This window comes from Geotrypetes seraphini, chromosome 9 (assembly GCF_902459505.1).
Source record: "Geotrypetes seraphini chromosome 9, aGeoSer1.1, whole genome shotgun sequence".
NCBI lineage: Eukaryota > Metazoa > Chordata > Amphibia > Gymnophiona > Dermophiidae > Geotrypetes > Geotrypetes seraphini.
This window is the reverse complement of record NC_047092.1, coordinates 36,234,490-36,260,161: the sequence shown is the minus strand read 5'-3', so window position 1 is coordinate 36,260,161 and position 25,672 is coordinate 36,234,490. Positions and strand designations below refer to the sequence as shown.

The window sequence follows — 25,672 nt, the reverse complement described above, 5'->3', positions numbered from 1 at the left end:
ATTTCCCAAATGAATATGCATGAAATGTATTAGCATACAACAAAAACAGTGCATGCAAATAGATCTCATGCATATTCATTGGGGACATCCTGAAAACCCAGCAGGATTGCGGTCCTCGAGGACCGACTTTGACATCCCTGATTTACACTAACAAAAATACTGTGTTAATACACACCTGATAAAAGACTTGAATGGTCTCAAAAGCTAAAGTAATCACCAATTACGAAAACTCCAATTTCTCCAGCTACATAGTATTAATACTTCAAAATATAGCAAAAAATATTACTGCATAAAATATTTGCTTTCCTAGAGTAAATATACAATTCTCAGTCACTTTTCAGCCAATATCATCCTTAAGCTTTGTGCAAGGAGGGCCATCTTCAGTTTCTGACTTCGGGCTAGATTCACTAAGCAAACCGATCGTGTACCGATCGGTTTGAAAGCCCTTTGCAACCTAATTTCCCTCTGACCCGATTCACTAATCCCTCCTGCTATCGGTCCCACCCACCAACCCAAAAACAAACAGCAGGAGAGATGCCAACTCCCTCCTGCCACCCACCAGATGCCCCTTCCCCAACCCCCCTCCCCGTATCTTTAACGGAGCAGGAGGGGTGCTGAAACCCTCCTACTCCAATGCCTCCTGCGACGAGTTTGAGGCCTTAGGCCCCGCCCTGGTGCATCATGTGATGCACAGGGTGGGGGCCTAAGGATCTAACTGACCCATTTTAAAAAATTTTTAAAAAGTCGGTAGAAGTCCTGACAGCAGTGACAGGAGGCTGTTTCTCCTGTCACTACTGTAAGGGCTCTAGTGATCCGTGCATTTGGCTGGGGGCATGCCAACGATTGTCTCCATTTGCATGCTGGCCTTTAGTGAATTTGTCGGCCTGCATGCAAACGGACACAGATTGGACACGGATCGGAGGTTAGTGAATCTAGCTCTTAGATCTTAACATCCTGTATACATAATGACCCAGTTAAGGACATGAAACTGAACTCTGACCAGAGGATTAATTAGATAGACAAGGAGAAAACAATAATTATTATAGGTAGCATTTATATTTAAACTAAAAACAAAAAATGTAATTTTAGAACAAAAAGTATTCTTACAACCTATATTTTCATAAATGAAATATGAATTCAGATCTAAATAATTCTAATTGAAAATGCAAACTTTTCTATTCATATGATAAAATTAACTTCACATCCAGAGCCTAGTGCAGGGGTGCCCAATAGGTCGATCACGATCGACCGGTAGATCGCCAATGCAAAGTGAGTCGATCGCGGAGCCCATCCCATGATAGACTCACTTTGCCTTGGCGATCTACCGGGCCGATCAGCCTTCCTCTCCCCGAAGTCAATTCTGCCGTCAGAGAGGAAGTTTGGGCCAGCCAATCGCTGCCTGGTTGGGCCGGAACTTCCTCTCTGACGGCAGAATTGACGCCGTCGGGGAGAGGAATGCTGGTCAGCCCGATGCAGGGAAGCAGGGAGAGCTTGGGGCGGCGGCAATTTTGGGGCCTGTTATCCGATGGTGGCAGCAGTGGCTTGGTGGAGGGCAGGGAGAAAGAAAGAAAGGGGCAGGCAGGAAGACAGAAGGAAAGAAGGGAAACTGAAAAAAAGAAAGGGGGCATGAAGAGAGAAAAAAAGAAAGGGAGGCAGGGAGAAAGAAAGGGCAGGGAGAGAGGAAGAAAAAGTTGGGGGAGGGAATGAGGTCTGGAGGAGAAGAAGCATACAGGCTGAAAGGGAAGAAAGATTGGATGCATAGTCAGAAGAAGAAAGTACAACCAGACTCATGAAATCACCAGACAACAAAGGTAGGAAAAATGATTTTATTTTCAATTTAGTGATCAAAATGTCTGAATTTATATCTGCTGTCTATATTTTGCACTATGGCTCCCCTTTTCCTAAACCACAATAGCGGTTTTTAGCGCAAGGAACCTATGAGCGTCGAGAGCAGCGCTGGGCATTCAGCACAGCTCCCTGCGCTAAAAACTACTATTGTGGTTTAGTAAAAAGGGAGGGGGGTATAGTTGTCTATTTTTGTATGGTTGTTACTGAGATTTCAGTGCATAGAGTCATCTGCCTTGACCTCTTTGAAAAAACCCCGGAATAGGAATGTAATTAACAATTTTCTCAGCATACCGTGTGCTTTGTGTTTTTTTTTTAATTTTATTGTTGGTAGAAGATCATTTTGACTTGATCATTTTAAAAGTAGCTCGCAAGCCCAAAAAGTGTGGGCACCCCTAGCCTAGTGGATGAAAACCTCTCACCCAATCTCTCCTGTTCTATATTCTATGAAGAATCATTTAAAATAGCTGATATTTTGCTTTTGCAGCAATCAAAGTATCATACAAGAATACAGCAGCTGCTCTGCTGGGTTCAAGCTTCTGCTCCTCCAGCCAGCATCTCAGACCCTGGGTGGGGCAGCAGTCTCTGTCAAGCAATGGTAACAGTGAGTGTTTGGTCTCCGGATCTAAAAGGAGTTCTAGTCAAATACTGCTGATGGAAGAAAGGCTATAAAACCTGAGAAAAATCCCATTTATGAATGATGATACCGAAAACTAGGTTACTGGAACCCTGACGCCTCTAGATAAGACTTGCAGATTTTCAGTGTCATGGCAGCCTTCTGAGATTCACAGCGAGTCTAATTTGATGACGTTTATAATGAAGATGAAAGCTTATTACTAAAAGATATAAATGGATAATTAAGGAACTCTCTTCCAGGTAAGCAGTATGTGATATTTTTTAAAAGTTTGTTCAGTTTTATGATAAGGTAGTAGCAGACCTTGTTATTATAAAAGTCGTGCATATACCATCTCCTGTGACAAAACGATATTCAAGCGTTCGGAAGAATCTCTGCAAGTAAAACTTATCTATGCAATAACAAGCTACCAATACATAAAAAGAAGAAGCCAACTATTAAGCTATTCACTGCCTTTGTTCTTTCGTAAGCGCTTCATTAATTTTTCAACGCAGTCTAGAGTGACAATAACATTCTCCATGCACCACAATAACATGATGATGAAAAAAAAACACACACACAATCTTGCTTTCTTACTCCAGGACATCTTTTAATTTCTCCTCTACATCCGATCATCGTAGCCATGCTTGCCTACAGTATATGCGTTTCATTTCAACACGTTGCACAGTGTATGACATCACGATCGTACTTTTTCCCCGCATAATTATATGTGTACCGGCGTCTCCACCTTGCCACAAATCACACGCTATGGACAGGAACACTTCTTAAATGAACAAAGTAATTGCCGCCAAGTATATTTAAAGCAAAACTGCAAAGCTCCCCAAAAGGCCTGCTGCCGGTCCGAGGGGCTGCAATATATAGCACCGGGTCACCTGCAACTGAATACCCGGGTCTAAAAGTAAACCAACCTTTAACCCACTGCTCGCATTCAGGCCTACAGAAGATGATTTATTCACCAGGAGTCCCCCCCCCCCCCCCGACAGCAGCCCCCCTGCACTCGTCTCTTTCTCCGACACTCTCGCCCCAGCAGGTACAACAAACCTGCTCCCCGCCCCCCCCCCCCCAACCCGGCCAACTTACCGGACGGCTACCCGCACGGAACTCTCGTCCTGGCCCGTCGACATCCTTCAGCTGCTGGGGCATAAGCGTCGGAAAAAGGGGGGGGGGGTGAGCCACCCCGGCCCGACCGACTCCGCTGCCGTCCCCCTCACCCCCCCGCCAAAAAAAAGATGATAAACAGTTGTGGCACCGGTAACTGGCGCTGAGCTTTTAAAAAAAAAAAACCAACTCAGACGGCTTAACCAGCGGAGAATACAGAGACGTTAATGTAGGAAGGGTTCGCTCAGTAAAAGATGCTCTTTTTTTGCTTTATTGTGGGGAGGTTTTTCACGTCACCACCGTTGACCGTGAACTGTGACTACCCTCCGCGCTCTCTCGCATTCTACCGGGGAAGGCGGGGCGAACGCAACGCTCGTCTGCGCAGGCGCATCGACGGGGAGGGGGGGGGGGGTGGACACGTCACGGCCTGAAAACCAGCCAAAGCTCTCGGGGTGCGCAGGCACGCCTAGGGCGCGTGCGCTGCGGGCTCCTATACGAGAGCCCGGGCTTGAGTTGTTTGAGTGCTGTGGGACCCGGAGTGATTTTGGTTAGGAAGGGGACGGGGCCGAAGATGACATAAGAATAGATTTTGAAGGGGGGTGTCGTTTTTAAACCGTGATCTTTCTGCTTTTTCTTTGTTGGAGGCAGAACGTGTACTGCAGGCTGCCTGAATCCTGCTGCTGCTATCTTGTGGTTAGGAAAAAGTGCTAGTCCAGTGGTATTCAACCTAGTTCTCAGGGACCGCCTGACTAGTCGGGTTTTCAGGATATCCACAATGAATATGAATGAGGCTATCCTGAAAACCCGGACTGGGTTGAATACTACTGTCACTAGTCTATGAAGGATGTCGCGGTAACCAGCCAAAGTGGTTCTCTTCTCTTGTGTGGTTGGTCTCTAGCAAGACTTGGTGGCCCTAAAGCTGGAGCAGGGCAGTTAGTGTCCGTGATGCCTGCAAGCTCTGATGTCTGTTGTGCCCGAGAGGCCTCCTGATGGACAGTATAGTCCAGGGATCTCATTCTCAAAGTCCCTCCTTGAGGGCTGCAATCCAGTCGGGTTTTCAGGATTTCCCCAATGAATATGCGTTGAAAGCAGTACATGCACATAGATCTCATGCATATTCATTGGGGAAATCCTGAAAACCCGACTGGATTGTGGCCCTCAAAGAGGGACTTTGAGACCCCTGGTAGTCCTTAGAAACATGCAAATCGGCAAGCATGGATCTTTTTTTTTTTTTAATTAACTTTTGTTTTTAATCTTTCCTTTTCTATTTTTAATGGAGTTCTTTTCTTGAAGAATATGAATTGTGTATTGTAAACCGCTTAGATCAGGGGTGTCCAATGTCAGTCCTTGAGGGCCGCAATCCAGTCGGGTTTTCAGGATTTCCCCAATGAATATGCATGAGATCTATTAGCATACAATGAAAGCAGTGCATGCAAATAGAACTCATGTATATTCATTGGGGAAATCCTGAAAATCCGACTGGACTGCGGCCCTCGAGGACCGACATTGGACACCCCTGGCTTAGATCCTTTTAAGCTGTTATGCGGTATATAAAGTTCTTAATAAACATAAAAAAAAGAGAAACATGATGGCAGATAAATGGAATAGGGCCTCAAGGGGGCTATGCCCCCCCCCCATAATTGGTGGTAGGACCTCTTATGTGGTTTGAAGCCCCCCCCCACCTCAAAAACTGCAAGGAGGGGCAGCGATTCTCCAGTGCTGCCGGGGTCCTACTCTGCACGGTTCTGCCGCGGTCCACCCCCCATGAAGCAACTTCCTATTTCTGGTTGGGCAGACTGCAGCAAATGAACCATGAGGAGGCTGCGGACAACAATAAAGAATTTCTGCCATGATGTCAATCTCCTTTTAGTTTTTTGGGGGGTGGGATTTGGATCCAGGTGAAAGGTAATTTGGTAGAATGAGCTGTGGGGAGGAAGGGGGAGATGCTGAATGGGAGGAGAGGAACGGGAGCACATGGATGGAGGAGAGGGGAAGGAGATGATGGTATATGGATGGAGGGGGAGAGGAGGGAAGAGATGGTGCACATGGATGGAGGGGGGAGGAAGAGGAGGGAAGAAATGGTTCATATGAATGGAGGAGAGGGGGAGATGGATGGATTGAGGGACGGGAAGAGAAGGTTCATACAGATGGAGGGGAGGGAAGAGATGGTGCACATTGACAGAGGGGAGGGGAAGAGATGGTGCACATAGTTGGAGGGGATGGAGATGATACACAAGGCTTGAGGAGAGGGAAGAGATGGGAAAGTAGATATATTTAAGATGGAGACAGTAAATGGAAGGAAACTGAATATAAACATCAATGCCAAAGAAAAAAGTAAAGGAGAGGAAAGAAACAGCAAAAGCATAAGGAGTCCTTGGAAACAAGAGTTAAGAGTACAGAGGGAACAAGATAGTAAAAAAAAAAAAAAAAAAAAAAAATTAAATCACCAGATAACAAAGGTAGGAAAAATGTTTTTCAATATAGTGACTGAAATATGTCAATTTTGGACTGTTCAGGAAGAAATGCATTTCTTTCTGTTTCTTTTGTGATATACAGTGCAGAGTTTGGCCACCTTTAAAATCCTCCCTCCCCAAAGACCACTGGCACTGCTACCCTTCACTCCATCCCCCCCTTTCCCCCGAGGACCACTGGTGCTGCTACCCTCCACTCTTACACCCAGTCCCCCCCAAGGACAATAGACACTGGCATCCTCCACACTAAACCTTCCAAGGCCATCAGCGCTGCTCTCCTCCCTTCCACACCCGAGATGAATAGTGCTGCTATCCACCTCTTCCCCCTGACCAGCATTTTACTTGCCATATTTGTGCCAGTGCTGAAAGAGGCTGACACCGCTGTTCTGCGCTGGGCCAGTGTAGGACCCTGGAGCATCTGTGCATGCTCAAGGCCTTTTGAGAATTTCAGAGAAAGCGAGAGCTGAAAGGCCTTGAGCATGCGCAGATGCTTAAGTCCCCGCACTGGCCCAACATAGAACAGCGGCATCAGCCTCTTTCCACACCAGCATGTGTATGGTAAGTAAAGTGCCGTTCGAGGGGAAAGGATTTGAACTGTTATTCATCTCGCATGTGGAAGGAAGGAGAGCAGTGCTGGTGGCCTTGTCACTATGAATGTTAGCGCAAATGGATATTGCCCAGAATGACATTATATGAGTCATACCTGTATACACACCTTCCATGCACTAGACTAGATAATCTTAAAAGTAAAGTTTCACAAAGTTTTAACTTCCTGTTTGCCAAGTATTACAGCAAGAATAGAATAATGAAAAGGATCTTGTAGAATGTTTTTGGAATTCGGTTCGACATCATGGTAAATGGAAAGGGAGGTCAATTTGATATCATTTCAACATGACAACAATTGGTTCTGGTGTCTGTATTTTTGTAATAGCAAAAGTCATTTGTGATTTGCTATCTATACATCCTGCCAAAACGGAACTTCTACAAGCGGAAAAAAATTCAAATATGCAAAAAAGGATAACCTAACGATCCTACAACAGTGCCTGATGACATGGAAGCATCACAAAGAGAATGAATGCTACTACCTCTAAACTAAACTAAACCTTAGGTTTGTATACCGCACCATCTCCATAGTCGTGGAGCTCGGCACGGTTCACAGGAATCTAGCACAGAAATACATTTTTGCACAAGATATGTATAAAACTACAATTTTGCAGGTACTGCACCTGGTTTCCACACATAGAAAAACCAACATGAACAGACTTTGGGGATATGGACACAGAATATGTTATGACCTCAGGACTTAGAGCATTAAAAATGTCTGTTTAAACAATAGGTACCAAGCTGTATTTCCTGGCAAATGCTGCCATGAAACAAGGGCATGCATCCTTAAGGCATACTTTCTTTTGAAGTGTAATTCTCTTTTATGAGTTTCTCTGACTTCGACTACTCTGCTATCTATTGTGTCATTTTTTTTAATTAACACAGAGTCTTTAGCATTTTTTGTGTTCCCCTAATACTGATTCCTCAAAGTTTCCTATCCTGACGAATGAGTTCATACAGAGCATAAGGTATCTAGGCGTTAACCTAGACTCACAAGTCATTCTCGAAGTCCAAATCAGTTCTCTGGTTAAGAAGTTCTTCTACAGATTAACTCCCCCTCCCCCCCCCCCCCTGACATACACAGTTTTAGAAAAGCATAGTGCAGTTTTTAGGGCCGGCCACGGCAGTAACAGCTCCAGTGCTCATAGGAATTCTATGAGCGTCGGAGCTGTTACCACTGTAGCTGGCACAAAAAGCCACATTACAGTTTTGTAAAATGGGGGGGAGGGGGGGGGAGGGTAAGGAACAGTCATGACGATCTTCTGAAGACATAATAGGTTGGAGTTTGACACAAGTACAGCGGTAGGCTATTCCAAACTTTGGGGCTATGAATTCGAAGGTGGACTCGAACATTTTTTTTTTTTCAGTTTGAAATGCTTAGGTGAGGGTTTGAGATAGCTTATGGCGCTGTGTTTTTCTTCTATTCTGGAATTAAAGGGGAACCTTGATGTCTGAGCTTAGCCCTTCAAAGTTCATATTATAAATTGCTTTATAGACCATGCAGGCTATTTTAAAGAGAATCATTCTTCACTGGCAGCTAGTGGAGATATTGCCTTCAATATTTACTGAATAGGAACGGTACAGAAGAAATTTAGAAAACCAATCCAAAACAACCTGATGGAGACCTATATCTAAAAGTAGCTGAAGTAAAATATCATGATGTACTACATCAAATGCTGCAAATAAATCAAACTGGAGTAGAATAGAACATTTATTTTGAAGAATTCTGTACAAAATTCACAAAAAAAATTAAAAATTCTGTGCACAAAATTAGCAAACTCTGCAAGTTTATTTGTCAAAATTTAAACAATATTTTTGCTAATTATTATCCATATTCCATTTAAAACATGTAAAATAAACTGTTTTTCTTCTATCTTTGCTGTCTGGTTGTTTTATTATTCCATTATATTGGTTCCAGTTTCTCTTTTCTGCTTTCCTATTTGCTAATTCTCCTTCAAACGGCTGCTCCTATCTATTCCTTTACTACACCTGCCTCTAACATATTGATCATTCCTTTTTAGCTTTTTTCTGCCTCTTTCTTACCCTTCTTTTCCTCTTTTTCGCTTTTCAGCTGCCTATCAAATTTCCGTCTTCTATTCCCCATCTCATTCCTTTCTCATCCTTCTATTTCCTTTCATCTTCAACATACCCCCATTACCATATTTCTACCTATCCTTTCATCTGTTTCCTTTCCACCCTCTCCTCTCCTCAGGGTTCTACCATTCTCAGCATCTTCCTTCCTCCCCCTTATAGCCCAGCATGTGCTCCCTCTTCCTTCCTTCCCCACCCTCTTAACCTGAGATCTCCTGATCTCTTCCCTCTTCCTGCCTGCACTATCTCCCGTAGCCCAGCATTTCTCCCACTCTTCCTGAATCCATGTTGCCAGGCATCTCTCCATCATTCTATTCTGCTCCTGGATCCAACATTTCCTTCCTCCCCTCCAGCTCCTGTGCATCTCTCCCTCCATCCACCCTTATGTCCAACACCTCTCACTCTCCCTCCCTTATGCCCTCCCTTCCCCCATGCAGCATTCTCTCCCTTCTCTTTCACTGCCACATCCAACATTTCTGTTTCTCTCCCCCTGTCTTGTGCCCCTGGTCTCTTTCCATGCATTATATTCACCCTTTCCCCTCACTATGCATGTCTCCCTCCCCTCCTCTTGTGCCAACATGTTTCCTTCCTCTCACCTCTCCCCTCCCCCTGTGCCTGCAACTTTCCTTCCTTCCTTCCTTCCTCCCCTGTACTCTCTTCTACTCAAAGGTGAATAGAAACAGCATTTCACAAGCACCTGTTGTACCGCTACACAACAAGCGTCACTGACTGCCACGTGGGCTACCTAAACTTACTTAATACTGCATCCACACCCCTGTGAATCATTACAACTCATCACCATGCACCACCTCAGCAACCATAGGACCCATAGCCACTCTCCATCAGTACAACCCACAGCAAATGCCAGCACTCACAACCCAATCCCTCCCATGATCACCCTGTGCCATATATTTGCCTCCTGGCCTTGTTTCATCGGGTCATGGTATGGGCAGCGATTCTCACACATTCTGCTGCTATCCCAGAAGCCTCTTATCTGCCGCAGAGAGACTTCTTGGGGAAAGTATTCATAAGCAGATCGCTGCCATTCATCTATGCGGGAATCATTGCCAATGCTGCGACCTGCTGAAACTAACACCATCTAAGATTCTGCGCAGGAAAAGGGGAATTCTGCATTGCACAGTCACGCAGAATTACGCCAGGAGTAGTTGTCTTGGGAAGATATGCATAAACAGATTACCGGTACTGCCATTCATCCCAGCACTGCAATTAACATACAATTTGAATTTTACATCTGTTGGTTTTATATTTTAGGCTGTTCGGGAAAAAATACATTTTTATTTCTCTTGTGCACTGTGTACAGAGTCTGGCATATTAGGGTTTCATTTGTGTACAATAGTGCTTTTAGTATGTGGGTCTGTATTTGAAAAGGGTTTGTTTGGTTTTTTCTATTTTTTGCATGCTTGACTGAGGTCAGGTGTTCTAGTGGGGACAGAAGTCCAGAAACTTTGATTGGTTGTGTGGCCTCCAAGTAGGAAAATATTTGCCAGCTTTCCTTCAGCTTCTTTGGACTTGAAACAGCCCTGACTTAAAAATTAGTGAATGACCACTGATCAATACAGTTAGATAAGCTGCCTGATGCCTATTTTATCAAGGATATATTTTCAAAACAAGGTTGATTTCTTTAGAGCTTTTTTCAAAATGCTCAAACTAGGTAAATATTTTACTTCATTGGGCAGAATGGACCAAACACCTGCTGCTTAATTAGAAAATAGAGACTAAAACATTTTTTTGATGCAACACCCCTGCGACTCAAACTATAAAAACATTGAGTTTCAAACATAAAATTAACAAGCAGATGATCTACATATAAGATGAATCATCTACTGAGATATTAAAGCATGCAAGATTTTGAATATCAAACAGTACAATTTAAACAATATTCCAGACTCAACTGAAAGCTAGTGTAAATGAATTTTTAAAATGACATTTTTCTGTCAGACTTTTTTTTCCAAAGCATAGATCAGGGGGGCGCTACATTTTGCACAGTCTGAATTCTCTTCAGTAGGCGTCTAGAAATCTCCACATACGTAATATACCCCCTCCCCCCCTTGTAGAAAACCGTGCAAGACGTTTTTGGCACCAGCTGGCACGCTGAATGCTCTATCATAGATTTTGGAATATGGTTATGCAATTCCTGGACAGTTTTGGAAAAATCTTACATCCTTCTCCCAGATATATGCTATTTGGAATGGTGGAAAGATATGGATCTCTTGGTAAGGGTGAAAGATTGGTGGTTTGTTTGGGAGGGGGGTTTCATAAAACTTGTGTAATTGGGAAGAAATGCATCTATGGATGCATTAGCGTTTAGCGCGTGCTAATATTTAGCATTCACTAAAATGGCTAGCGCACCTTAGTAAAAGGAACCATAGTATTGGTTTGTTGTTTGTTTTTTTTTTTTTACTAAAGCTTAGTACCTAGAGATGTAAATTATCTGTATAGCTTAGTTGGCTACCAACCAAACTTCCCATACTAACATCTGATATTTTACCTAACTTCACTGCCAGGACTTTGGGGATATGCACATTTTACTTGGAAAGTGTGACTGTTTTATTGTGTAAACTCTAACAAAACTTGTCTAATTTCAGTCCCTGAGAGCCACAAACAGTCCAGGTTTTCAAGACCTCCTGAATGAATACATGAGAAAGTTGCATACAAGAGATACAGTGCATTCAAATCTATCCCATGCATGTTGATTATGCATGTTGATTATGCTTATCCTGTATCCTATATCCTGTATCCTGTATTTCACACAGGTATCTCATTATCTCTCTTGGGGTCCTTGCAGATTGAGCCTTTGTCTGTTGGTAACTGTCCTTATTTGGGCCTCTGTGCTGAGCTGCATGTGTCTAGTAGTGGCACAGGATATACAGTGGTGCCTCACACAACGAACTTAATTCGTTCCAGGAGCAAGTTTGTTATGCGAAAAGTTCGTTATGTGAAACGCGTTAAGCGCAGTGACTAACGACTGCCTGCAGTGCCTGCGCGGAAGGATGCAATACATCGGCAGCGATCGTGGAAGCTCGGGCGACTTCGTTGTGGGAAACGAAGTTCGTTGTATGAATCATGACATGAAGTTCGTTGTGTGCAGCGTTCGCTGTGCGAGGCGTTCTTTATGCGAGGCACCACTGTATATGCCTAAAGGTAGTACAAACAGTTTCCAAGTTCAGGCTGTCTCTATAGGCATAATGACACTGCGCATCTTCCTGCGGCCAGGACTCTTTTTCTCTATTTCTGAGGAGGCCTGGACTTCAGATTTCCATGCTTATCACGCTGGTTTCTCCTGTCACCATTTTCTCATGGCACATGCTAGACGGGCCCCCCGACCAGACAGGAAGGGCTGTACAGCTCCTTTTAACCAGGAGCCAGTTACCTATTCTATCAAACCCGCGGAGGATCACGCGCTATGTGGCTGTTAGCCTCATCCCTGAAGCTCTCATTAGCGATGTGAGCTTTGTCTGATACCTGTAAGGATGCTGTTGTTTTCCACAGGGCGGTAGATGCAGCATCTTGATTGAGTCTAGTACGTATTCACTTTAAAGGACATACGTATTTCGCTCATGTTGCATGGGGTTACTACTGTTTTCATGGTTCCAGTATATTCCTCTTTACATTGTGAAACTTGATTTTTCCTAGGAGAATCTTCTTGCAGATCCTAGTCTCATCCTGCCATTCCCTGACCTCCTGCACTTTATTCTGAGGGGATCTTGACTTCTTCCAATGACTCTTCAGGCTTTCTCATGAGGGAGAAGACGCTATAATGTCAGGTCAGGGGGCTGTGAAGATTTTTCAGGATGCTTGCATCTTTGCATCCTCCTCAGGTTTCCAGTTCGTTCTTGGACTCTCTATGTTTTGTGTTTCCCTTTTCAGTGTTACTGGTCCTCAGGACAGTTCTTGTAGTTCTTCGGGAACTAAGGGACGTTGTTCCATTTACTGCATGGTGCCCGAGATGGGGGCATTGGGCAGGCTGGATCCCATTCTGCTGAATTAGTTTCTAGGGGTTACACATTTCTGCAGACAACCTGGGAGTATATTTACATTTTCTCTATGGACTCCGAATCGGCACTTGGTTTGCCTGCCTCTCTTGGAGTAGCGCTTTCAGTTTTGGCACATGCCATTTCGCCTACCCAAGGCTTCACAAACGTTTTAGGTGATGTGGGCGGTGGTACCGTTTTGGCGCTACCAGGCGATTCATCTAATTTCTTCTTGACTGCCTGTTTGATTCGGACGACTTCCAGTCGGGCCATTTGACTGACACAAAAAGGATGGTATCTTTTCCTCAGTTCTTTACACATGCATCTTCAAATTTGCACAGCGCTCTTTTCTCCTGTACTATTTATAGGTATATCAGGGTAATGTTTTTATTCATATAGGAGAGACATGTGTTTCTTTCCGGAGACTTGGGCATGGGGTCTCGGTCTCAGATTGGTATTCTTCGCTTACCATGACCAAGAGTATGGGATTCTGTACAGTTTCTGGGATCCATATTGCTGACTCCACTGGGAACTTCGGCTTGCTTTCCCCTGAAACCTGATTGGTTGGATGTGTCCCAAGTAGTGGGTTAGGAACTCTTGATATTGGATTACCCCCCCCCCCCCCCTCATTCTAGAACTTGTTGTTGTTTTTTTTAAGTATTTCTTTACAATCCTTCAATATAGTCTCCCTGTTTTGCAATGACCCAACATCTGGGAAGCTTCATTATTCCATCCAAGACACTTTTTTTGTTCAGTTGCCGAATGGCTCAGGTACCGGCGGAAAAAAGCTTGGTGGACTCATGTCTGGACTGTAGGGAGCATGAGGTAACACCTCCCAGCCATATTTGTGTAGTTTTTCAATGATGAGTGGAGAGTTCCATCTTCCCCGTGGCCAAAAAAATTTTGACGAGCTCAATCAAAAGTCAAACAAATGATGATTTTTGCTTATGATCATGAAGGCATCATCATTACAAAGTTCCAGGTGGAAGAAGTGTCACAGCAGTGTATTATCGCAGAAAAATGCACAAAATCCAACCTCAGTTGTTCTTGGCTGGGCCACTCATTCTTCACGACAACGCTCACCTGCACATAGGGAATGTCGTCATAGAAAAACTACACGAATACAGTTGGGAGGTGTTACCTCATGCTCCCTACAGTCCAGACATGAGTTTACCAGACTTCAGCCTTTTTCCAAAGTTGAAACAATCTATGCATGGACATTGTCTTGCATCTCTGGTAGAGCTTTTTTCCACTGGTACCCAAGCCATTCGGCAACTGAACAAAAACGGTGTCTTGGATGGAATAATGAAGCTTCCCAGACGTTGGGACTCGATCATTGCAAAGCAGGGAGACTATATTGAAGGATTGTAAAGAAATACTTGAAAAAAAAATAGAACATGTAAATTTAAAAAAAAAATAGTGTGCTTTATTTATGAAATAACCCTCATATAAACTGCTGCCATTCATACAGGTAAGTGTACATTTATCCCATGTTAGGGTTACTAGACGTCCAGATTTATCCGGATATGTCCTCTTTTTAGAGGGCATGTCCGGGTATCCAAATGGCTTTTCAAAACCCGGCACCTTGTCAGGGAACTGGATGGATCTGGGGGTGGGTCTAGGAGTCGAGATTTTACATACATAAAATCTGGTAACCCTATCCCATGTAAATGGCAGCATCATACCTAAATGATATTCTATTATTAAGCACTCAACTTCCATAGCATGTAATTGTTAGGGGGTATTCACATGCGTAGGCCATAGGTGGGACCAACATTTACACAGGCAACGTACAGAATAGTACAAGAGACCTGTGTGGATATCGCATCTAGGCACTAACATTTACACAAGCCATGCAGCTGTTGTAAATATTGAGTTAGGTGCAATGAGGCATGCATTTATTCTGTAAGAACACATGTGTGCGTTAGTGTCTATATCAGTGGTCTTCACTAAATTTTAAGCCACAGCTACTTTGGATCAAATGAACTGAAGGAGGGCCACCAACTATTTTCCCATGTCAGGTCATGACACTGCTGACCAGTGTGTGTCAATGACATCCACACCCACATCCCCTCTTCAAACTATTGGGCATATCCTCAAGGAGGTGGACATTGCCAAATGCATTCTCTTCACCTGAGAAATGCTTTGTTCTTCAAGCACGTGGCTCACCCTCCCATCCACTTCCCCCTTTTTGTCAAGAACTTGGTTAGAGAGGCAGAGAGTAGCAGGAAACAAAAGCCAGAATGATAATGATGAGGTCTGCCTCAGGGGTCTCCAAGGGCCGCCATTGGCCCTAAGGCCTTGCATTGAAGAACACTGGTCTATACAGTTGCAATTCATGACTAGTTGGCTGTGCCCTGAGAACTGGATCATGTGTTAGGATTTCCACAGTGAACATGTACTGCCTCCTTGTGCACTGCATATTCATTGTGGATGTCCTGAAAATCTGACTGGCTGGGTATGCCCTGAGGACTGAGTTGAGAACTCCTGCTCTATAGAATAGACTCACTACTGGCATTATTATGGTACCACCATTTTATAGAATTGCTTTACTGCAACTCTGGTTTCTGAAATAATAAAGCATGTTTTCCACTCATAGGTAAAGGGTTGGGTGTTCTAGTAGAATACAATAACTCATTTCAGGGACAACTCCCCTCAGCAAGGGGGAATCCATTATTATACAGCTAACACCCCTGGGTGGAGCTACACCTCTCTGATTTCTAGGTGTTTTATGACTTGTAGTTCTGCTTTTCCTCCCAACCATGCCTCTTGCTATGTAAGTTACAAAATCTGCACCTGTCCAAAATAACAAGAGGGACCTATGGTTTAAGCAGACAGACATATGACATGAGTTTCCGATTTACTAAAGAGTTAGAAATGGACTAAAAATATATTTTTTTAAAGTTCTGAGATACTTTTAATTGTGTAATGATAGTTCTAATGGTTTCCTTTTTGTATTAAATGTTAGTGAATGGACTCATGTTTCCTTCTCCCACTGATCTTCCTTGTGACCTAGGATAAATCACTTCTCCCATTACCTAAGGTACCCATTTAGATTATAAGCTCTTTAGGCAGGACCAACTTCCCATCTGTAAATAATTCACCTTAACGCACCTTGATCTAAGGAACAATACAAAATGCCACAATGATAATAATAATTATGTCAGTTCAATTCAATTAAAAATGTATAAAATAATAAATAAAGCCTTAGCCAGATGTTTTGAATAGCAGGAGACAATAAAAGGAGTAGTGTGTTAATCATCCTTCAGGAAAAAAACACTGAGCAACGCCCCTTGATCTGCCTAACTAGTGAACTACACCTTTTAAATCATCACTTTTCTTCATAGCCTGATGAAAGTGTTTTTCACCACAATTAACAAAGTTTTCTTTATCACATTGCATTGAAATTGTTGAATTCAGAAGTTCATGATGAAAGAGTCTGTAGGGAAAGTATTAAAGACCCTTTGGGCCTAATTTACTAAGGGCTAGATTCACTAACCTGCCCAAATCGGAACAATCCGTTTCCGATTTGGGCAGGTCCGACGAATTCACTAACCTAAAATATGCACATGGGGGTGATCGGAGGAACGCCCCCATCTGCCTGCACAGATCGTGCAAGCGCGATCCACATGCATGCACAGACCCGTCCGAGCCATGACTTTTTTTTTACTTTAAACTTTTGTGAGCCCGTGGGTTTAACCCATTTTGGGTTAAAACCACGGGCATACACAGGCAGTCGGGGCAGGCATATTTGGGGCCCGACTCTCCAGCTACTATGCGGCGGCAGCAGCAGCCTCTTCCCTCCTTCCCTTCAGTGCGAGCCCACGGGTTTAAAGCTGGTGCTGCACTGCGATGTGCAGCCCCGCTTTAAAACCACGGGTTTGCACTACGGGGAAGGGCGGCAGAGAGCAGGAGAGTCGGGGCAAGCAGGCAGGAGAGATCGGGGCAGGCAGGCAGGGGGTTCGGGGCAGGCAGGTGCGTTTGGGGCTGCAGGAGATGGGGCTGACAGGTTAGAAAGCAGGGTGGCAGAAGGCAGGGCAGTCGCAAAGGGCTTCAGTGACTGGTCCTCAGCAGTCGCTTTTTGCGAGCCCAGTCAGATCGAAAAAAAGTTTAGTGAATCGCGTCTCTGCTTACTTTGCATGCAGTTCCCCTCATTTGCATGCGTGCACCAGAATCGGATCGCTACACAGGTTAGTGAATACTACAGGAGGGAAATCTGGTCGCAAAGGGCTCGCAAACCGATCGGTACACGATCGGTTTGCTTAGTGAATCTAGCCCTAAGGCCAGGATTTTCAAAAACCCGTGTTAAAAAGCGATGGTCTGCTACCGCAGCCGTTTTGATACCGAATCTAAAAACCCAAGACATTCTTAAAAAATCGCACATGCAAATAAGATCAGCGGATTAAAACAAAAACACACTCTCTGCTGCACTATTGGATGAATGGAAGGGAGAGGAGGGGAAAAGCAACGTTGACTTTTTAAAATCGCACATAAAACATGCCTTTCTCTCCAAAAAACTACTATAATTCAGGTAAATCTTGTAATTTGTTTTTAATGTAAAATTTAATCAAGACCCACAGCCAGATTCTTAGAAGAAAAGCTTTACCTAATCTTTCTTTTAGATTCCACTGCTTGGGATAAGGTGTGGGAGGCATCTAGTGGGAGGGGTTGTATTTCTAGACTATATGGGCTGCTTCTTATGCATGATAAACCCCCAGTGCAATATTATGCTTATTGGGAGACGCTCCTGGGTCGAACTTTAACAGCGGAGCAGTGGAAATGAAAAGAATAAGCAGAATTTCATCTTAAGACCAATATCAGATTGGCAGTACTTGAATGTATTCTGTAAGAAGGACATGGCAGTACTTGAGGGGGTCCAGAGAAGAGCGACTAAACTGATAAAAGGTATGGAAAACTATTCATACGCTGACAGATTGAAAATGCTGGGGCTGTTCTCCCTGGAAAAGCGGAGACTTAGAGGAGACATGATGGAAACCTTCAAGATCCTGAAGGGCATAGAGAAGGTAGACAGGGACAGATCCTTCAGACTGTGGGGAACCACAGGTACTAGGGGTCACTCAGAGAAACTGAAAGGGGACAAGTTTAAAACAAATGCCAGGAAGTTATTTTTTACCCAGAGGGTGGTGGACACATGGAACGCGCTTCCAGAGGTTGTGATAGGCCAGAACACAGTACAGGGGTTCAAGGAAGGTTTGGATAGGTTCCTAAAGGTTAAGGGGATTGAGGGGTACAGATAGAAGTAGAGGTAGGTTATAAAAATGGTCAGGAACTACTTCACAGGTCATAGACCTGATGGGCCGCCGCGGGAGCGGACTTCTGGGCGCGATGGACCTCTGGTCTGACCCAGTGGAGGCAACTTATGTTCTTAAGTTACTGAAAAAGTGCAGAACATACGCTTCAGTGAGAAGAAAGGATAGGGGCGAGAAACATGAAGGGAGAAAATAAAGTGTGGAAGTTTAATAGAACTGACAAAAAGTGTAATATAGTATTGAAATGATTGGAAAGCAGTGAAGTGTTTCTCTATATTTGTTTACAATGTTTGATGGGGATTTTGGTGAGTTGTATTATAACTGCTGTTTTATGGTAGAAACAAGAAAAAATACACTTGACGATTTAGGGACCTTTTTTATTAAATTGTTTTAAACAGCTAGTGTGGGTTAGATATTAGTGTGGACTAGCACTAGCTGCTTAGTGTAGAGTAGCGGCAGAAAGTGGCAGTGCAGCAATCCTGGCCATGTCAGCTCACATGGGTTGGTACCATACACTAGTTGTCAAAACTGCCAGTAGCATGGCTGCAGGTAACACCACCTCAGGAGTTGGCATTTAAATGAGTCTCTTTATAAAAAAGGTGGTCAATAAATCCCAATAATAAATAAAGTAAAGCCATCATACTAGCAGTCCAATAGCTGTCCAAAGTAGAAAAAAAAGGCAGAGTCATGATGGCAGTTCAATATCTTCCCAATTCACGCCCAGACGATATATGCCACATTTGTAGCCTCCTACACTTAACCTCCCTGAGCAGACTCACCAACCCCCTATTTCAGGATCACCTAGGGGTTCTTTATTAGTCTAGCACAGGGGTGTCCAATGTCGGTCCTCGAGGGCCGCAATCCAGTCGGGTTTTCAGGATTTCCCCAATGAATATGCATGAGATCTATTTGCATGCACTGCTTTCAATGCATATTCATTGGGGAAATCCTGAAAACCCGACTGGACTGCGGCCCTCGAGGACCGACATTGGACACCCCTGGGAGCAGAATGAAATGGGAGCAATCTCCACCCATTTCCACCCCATTTGATTTGAGGTTCCAAAATGGTGCTGATGCCACCTAGTGGTAGGTTTGTGGGTACTCCTAGTAGAAATCATAGGCACCATTTAGAAATCCTCAGATGGGGGCTCCATGCTTCTCTAAGTTATGAGGGAAGCCCTGGATGAGTACTGGAAGTATGTGTGGAAGGGAGGGGGGTTGAAAGAAAGAGAAATGCTAGGGTGAATCAGGAAGGTGTTGAACGGCTGCTGCCACCCTGTCTTCTTTTTTTTTTTTTTTTTCACTTTGGGCAGCACTAGGGCCTATATTCCATGGCTGAGAAGGTTGGTGGGGGTGGGTACATTTGTGTTATCTTCCAAGGCATGGAATGTGAGTCCATGCAGTTTTTGCACTGTGAATTAAATGCAGGGAAGATGCTTTGCCCTTACCACAGCTTAACATGTGGTAAGTGCAAAAATGTATCACACTTTCACTAAAAGGATCCCTTAGATTCATTTTGTGGAAACAAGAAAAAAAGGGAGAAAATATATTCTATAAAGAGATGAGATTCAGTATTTGTTGTTTTCTTCCATAGTTATTTATTCATTCTTGGTGTAATTCAAGATGTATAAACCACCTCATAAGGGAATCTACAAAAAACCTGTTCCATACAATGCATAGCAGAACCACTGTATAAAATATGCAATAAGATTTTAGCTATTCCCTAAATTTATAAGTCAAGTTACTGAGTGCAGTGTGAGGCCTGTTGCAAGGAGTTGAACAGCATCGCAGGCTGAGTGCTTGAGTGTTTGGAACACCACTGGTAGATGACTACACAAAGTGTATGTGCATAAGAACTTAAGAATAGCCTTACTGGGCCAGTAGCCCGTTCTCACGGTGGCCAATCCAGGTGTTTAGCTATTGGTGAAGTATGTTAAATTTCTGTTATTTTCCACAATAAAGTGCAGATACTGAAAGTTCATTTAATAAAATACTGCTAGACTTTTTTGCATAAAATGTCTTTTTATCATTATTTGATGACAGGAGAATGTTTTTCCTATTCTTTTCTGGTTGTAACACCGTATTAGCGGGGTTGTAAGGAATTTGATCCCACTTGCTATAATAATCATATTGGAGAGTCTAGTGTTATTTCTGTATTAATTTATTGTTCTTTTCCAATAAAACAGACTTGACATAAAATGTCTTTTTATCAGTGTATCATTGCTGAGTGTGGCAAAACAAAGAAGCAGACTAAAGAAGATCCAAATGAAAGGCCTTTATTAAAAATACTCTCAGAAACACAAGAATGTGCCTGACATGGTCGCATTTCACCTATATGGTTGCGTCAGGGGCAAACCAGCTGGTGAAATGCATGCTAAAAACACCAAAGCTGCAAGTACAACCGAATAAAACAATTAAAAAAAAAAAAAAGTCAGATAGGCCCGTATTCTGTAACCGGCAACATTGTCAGCAGCCAATCACATGTCAATCACCCAACAGCGCCGGATACAGAATCGCGCCTCCGGCAAAGGTAGGCACCAGAAATGTAGGCTACAGTTTTCCACACCTACATTTCCGGTGCCTACCTTTGATGTGAATCGCATCGCCATAGGCGCTTTAGGCTGCCTAGCACCACTTCCGGCATTAGCCACGTCCACAGTGGCATTAGGCGGCCTAAAGCTCCTACGGAGGTGTGATTCTGGTGCCAATTTTTTAGGTGGTGGTAGGAAACTCAATTAAAAACGTCATTTAAACTGTATTTTTCTGGCACCTAATAAATCAGTGCCGGTTAGAGAATCCAAGCCATAGTGTGCATTATTAACACACCACTTACATGGACTAGAAGCATAAAATATCTTTTTATCAATGTATCATTACTGAGTGTGAAAACATGAAAGTTATACTATAATACCAAGAAATTTGCTCGATTAAGCAAAAATAATAGCAAATTTTAAGAAAAACAGAGCTGCGACTTTGAGGGTCCCAGAATGGGCTTTAAAAAAAAAATTTTTTTAATTACTTTCAGATCAAGTGCAATCAAATTTATAGGAAAAACTTCAATTTGCACAGTTTTTCCAACTTCAGGTTTTTCTAGACATCGCTAGTGTCCTAGCTATTGTGCAAAAGACAGATTTAGGGCATATGACTGCAGGGTTCCAAAACGAGTCCTGAAGCATTGCCTCTGGCCAGGAAATGTTGTTAATAATCGGGGGAGAATTATATAAGGAAAACAATTTTTAGGTATGTGAGAACTGAGAGTTCATGTTGCTAGATGCCAGTTCTGGTTCCGAATGAACTGGAGACCCAAACCTTTGTGTCCCCCTTCTCCCCCTTGTTTACTTTTTTTTCTATATGTCCAAGATGGACTAAAACAGCAACCACTCGCCCAATATTTAAAACAATTTACACTTCTCCCTCTGTATTCGCGGGGGATGCGGGCGGACCATAGGTGCGAATACAGAAAAACCGCAAATAACTTTTTTAATGTTATTCGTTGTTTTTAGAAAAAGCCTTCTGTTTTTATTATTGGAATCGCAAATAACTTTTCTACAGCGATTTCTGGGGCAGGCATGCAAGCAGCGATTTCAGGGCAGGCATGCTGGGAAGAAGCCTTTTTCTCTATGGATGCTGGGAAGCAGCATTTTTCTCAGTGCATACTGGGAAGCATGGAAGCAGCAAATTTGTGGGAGAAAGCATGGTAGCAGTGATTTTCAGAGTGAATGGTAAGCAACACAATTTTTTATCAGAACAGTAAAAGGAAAAAGAACTTTAATGATGATGTAATTTTAAGGGGCGGAGTCAGCTTCCAAAAAATTGCGAATACGTAGATACGGAAACCGCGGATAAGGAGGGAGAAGTGTAAATTGCTCTTGCCACCCAACTGATGATATTCGGTGACACTTAACTGGGTAGTGCTACTGAATATCATCTCTGTCTGGTCATCAAAAAAGTGGGCAAATCAGTGGTTGTTTAGGGGATGGCAATGGGGAGGAGCCAGCAGTTAGGCAAATGCCATCAATATTCAGAGCTGGCACCCACAGTACTAAGTGGGTGAATTAAGGATAGCTTAAAAGCTATCCTAAATTCATGAACTTAGCTATGCGGCTCCTGGTTGAAAGTTGGCCAGCACCCTCATAACAAAAAAAAAAAAAAAGAAAGTACAGAGCCACCCTAATTCCCCTCCCCCCTCAGGTCCCAATCCCTCCTGCATTCCCCCAACCAAGCACACCCCACTTCTTCTCCAAGCAGGATAGGCCTCCGCCTTCCCCCCATATCTACCTGCCATCTCTGGTGGTCCAGTGGGGATGGTTGGAACAGGAGCGAAACCCACTTACTCCTCCTATCCCTTGTGGCTACCTTAAGAAAGGCTACCCAGACCTCTCTCTGCAGCCTTGCAGTACAATAACATGAGGCTGCCACTAGAGTTTGTAGCAGCCATTTTCCTGAGGCTGCCACATGAGGCAAGCATAAGTGGGCTTTGCTCCTGCCCCTATCACCCTTGCTGGATTACCAGGGATTACAGATAGGAAGACCTAACCTGAATGGAGGAGAGGTGTGAGGAGGTAGGGATGTTTGCCCTATATTTTTTTTTCAATGCAGACCCACTGTGTACTGTAATCAGCATATTGGATCTCTAAATTTCTGTTTCAGAATAGAAATGAGTGCCACTGAATGAATTTTGATAAATACAACTTAATGCTTATGACACAATAAAATTCCATTGAAATGTATAATTGTCAGGTGTACTCACTAGGCAAAGAATGTAATCATTTGTATATAGGATTAATTTAGAAAATGGGACACAAATAACTAATTATTTTTTATTCACAAGACCCGTTAAAATGAGGCCTCCAAGGAATTCAGAAAAAATGATAAAAAGATGATTGCATTCTGAACCAGCAAACTGTATCCATTTCTTTGTTATCAAGGCAAGTCTGATTTTGCAAGAAAAGCCTGTTCCAATTTTGCATATTCAATACAGTATTTGTTTGTATGTACAAATTCAACTGCATGCTATGGAACATTAAATTACTGCAATACCATACCATCACACACAGACTGCCTCTTCGACTACAACTGAAAATACATAATACAAACATTTTTTATATTCTTTGAAGACAAATATATGAACTGATGTTCAAAAGCACTTATCCAGATAACAGCACCTGCTATCTGGACAAGTGCTGTATCTGCAGTATTTGGAGAGTGCTTTTGAATATCCTTACAGACTCTCTCTGTAGATAGTGCCATGGAATGTGGGTGGAGCCAAGGCGTTCTGGAACTTATCTGGATAGTGGCAATATTCAGTTTGTTATCTGGATAACTTAAGACAGATAGAGAGGGCTTTCCTGAGTGATCTGGTCAGCAGACTGAATAGTGCCTCTGTCCAGATAAGTTCCAGCACTGGCCACTTTATCCAGATATTCAATACCACCACTATCTGGATGGTGGTGTTAAAAATCAGGATTTAGTTTTGACTATGCAATCAGTATATTTAAACATGCTGACTGTTGTAGCTGGATACTGATCCAATAGTTCCTCTGTTTTTATTCATCCTTCAACTAAATTTTCCATACCTTTTGTTTAGCAGTGAGCGTTCTGAAAACAGAAAAGGGAAAGGGGATGGGATTTGAAATACCACCTTTCCATGGTTACAATCAAGTGGTTTACATATCACATACAGGTGCTTATTTTATACCTGGAGCAATGGAGGGTTAAGTGACTTGCCCAGAGTCACAAGGAGCTATAGTGGGAATTCCCCAGATTTGTAGGCCACTGTATTAACCAGTAGGCTAGACCTCCAAAAGGAAAGTAATATTCAGGTCAGCGCAACCATTGGGCAAGACTAAGCCATTGCCTAAGGCAGCAGCTTCGGGGGGTGGGGTGGCAAAGAACAGATGCAGTCAAAGCAAAACAATGGATCCTAGCAGCCACACAAATTCAAAGAACTATCAATGAATAATTTTATTGATAGGAAGGGTGGGTAGTGCAATTTTCAAATAGCCCATTACCTGGATAAATGACTTGAAAACTGCCCTCATTGTTTGCATGTATGTGATGTATACAGTATGCATGATAATTTTGGAGGGGGGCAGATTAGGGGCCTGAAAGTTAATTTGGAGGAGGCTGTATGGTTGTTCACCTTGGGTATCCAGTACCCTTGCACTGGCCCTGAATATTCATGATACATAAGCAGTAAATACAATTTGAGCAGTGAGCGTGTAGTTTTCCCATTTACCTTTTTCTTGCAAGCAGGAACATATTAGCGGACAGAGCAGTGCATTGACAGCACTTGCTATGACAGGAGACATGCTAATTCCAGCTGTCTAGCAGAAGATTGACCTTTATGTGAGTCTAGAGATATTCTCTGTGTTTTTTTCCATGCAGCTACACAATCGATTCAGACCCTGCCCGTGCCTTTCTCCGTGCTTGAATTACATGCTAGACTAGTATATATACTGTATATATATCAGGCATACCATATACAAATTGCAGTGTTTGGTTTTCAAAGTACACAGTATAAACCAGTTCAAAGCAAGACGTTGTTGTCCAGTTTTTCATGTAATTCGTGAGGAAAATGAGCTATTGCAATTCACAGTTTGGTAGAAATTTATGTCCATTGTAGTAACTACCTATAGAGTTACTAATGTGCATCTAATTAACTTATGGGCTACAAGTCACTCTCCCAAACATAAAGTTTAATACAACATTAAAGTTGTATAGCTCAGGCTTCACTTTTTGTTAAAATTGTACACTTCATGCATACAGCATATTCACAGTGTTTTAATTAAAAAATATATATATTAAAAGACACTGTAATGCACATTTGAATCTTCATTCTTCTTCAATAGTTTTAAGCACTGAGTCGTCTCCTAGGATTTTGCAAAGTTCATTCAGTCGTTGTTGCATTTTAGGAATTCCTGCAAGTTGTGATTCTAGTCGTTGCTTTTCTTCACTTAGTGATAAACGGGTAGCGGTGTCCAAATGCTCAAAATGCCAGCCTCCTTCCCCATCAAACTGCAGTAAATGAGTGTGATATTTCCTGTATGATAACATTGAGATTGTCATGTTAAGTTCATATACAAAATCGCGAGAGACAACGGCGTGCCGACAATTGAGCGCAGACAACTGAGCGCAAGGTTGACGGCGCGCTGAAGAAAAGCACTATTTTAAAGGGTTCCAATGGGGGGTGTTGATGGGGAACCCCCCTATTTTACTTAACAGACATCGCGCTAGCGTTGGGGGGGTTTGGGGGGTTGTAATCCCCCCTCATTATACTTGAAACCGAACTTTTTGCTTTAAGTATAATGTGGGGGGTTACAACACCCCAAAACCCCCACAACGCCAGCGCAATGTCTGTTAAGTAAAGTGAGGGGGTTCCCCCCCACACCCTCCGTCGGAGCCCTTTAAAATAGTGCTTTTCTTTGGCGCGCCGTCAACCTTGCGCTCAGTTGTCGGCGCGCCGTTGTCTCATGCGATTTAGTCCCGTCACCGTCATGTTATACAAGAAAGAACATTTCAAAGCATGTGGGGGTTTTTCCCAGAATTCTAAATTCTGAGACTCTTTTTCTTATAAAATTATATATACAATAAACAAAATTAATAGAAGGTGATATATTTTTATTGGAATAACTTGGACAAAAGCTTCTGAAGGAAAGGAAGAGATTA

At 43.0% G+C, this 25,672-nt stretch overlaps 2 protein-coding genes across 7 annotated transcripts in view; both read right to left on the bottom strand.

Moving 5' to 3' along the window:
• Positions 1-3,936, bottom strand: part of KIF21A (kinesin family member 21A) — a 230,741-nt gene extending 226,805 nt beyond the window's left edge. For all 6 annotated transcript variants that reach the window (XM_033959317.1, XM_033959319.1, XM_033959321.1 and 3 more), the window contains exon 1: positions 3,560-3,936. In XM_033959317.1, coding sequence (XP_033815208.1) covers positions 3,560-3,603 — 44 coding nt within the window. In that variant the 5' untranslated portion in view covers positions 3,604-3,936. The remainder of the gene's footprint in view (positions 1-3,559) is intronic.
• Positions 3,937-22,810: 18,874 nt separating this feature from the next.
• Positions 22,811-25,672, bottom strand: part of ABCD2 (ATP binding cassette subfamily D member 2) — a 91,803-nt gene continuing 88,941 nt past the window's right edge. The window contains exon 10 of the mRNA XM_033959419.1: positions 22,811-25,046. Coding sequence (XP_033815310.1) covers positions 24,839-25,046 — 208 coding nt within the window. The 3' untranslated portion in view covers positions 22,811-24,838. The remainder of the gene's footprint in view (positions 25,047-25,672) is intronic.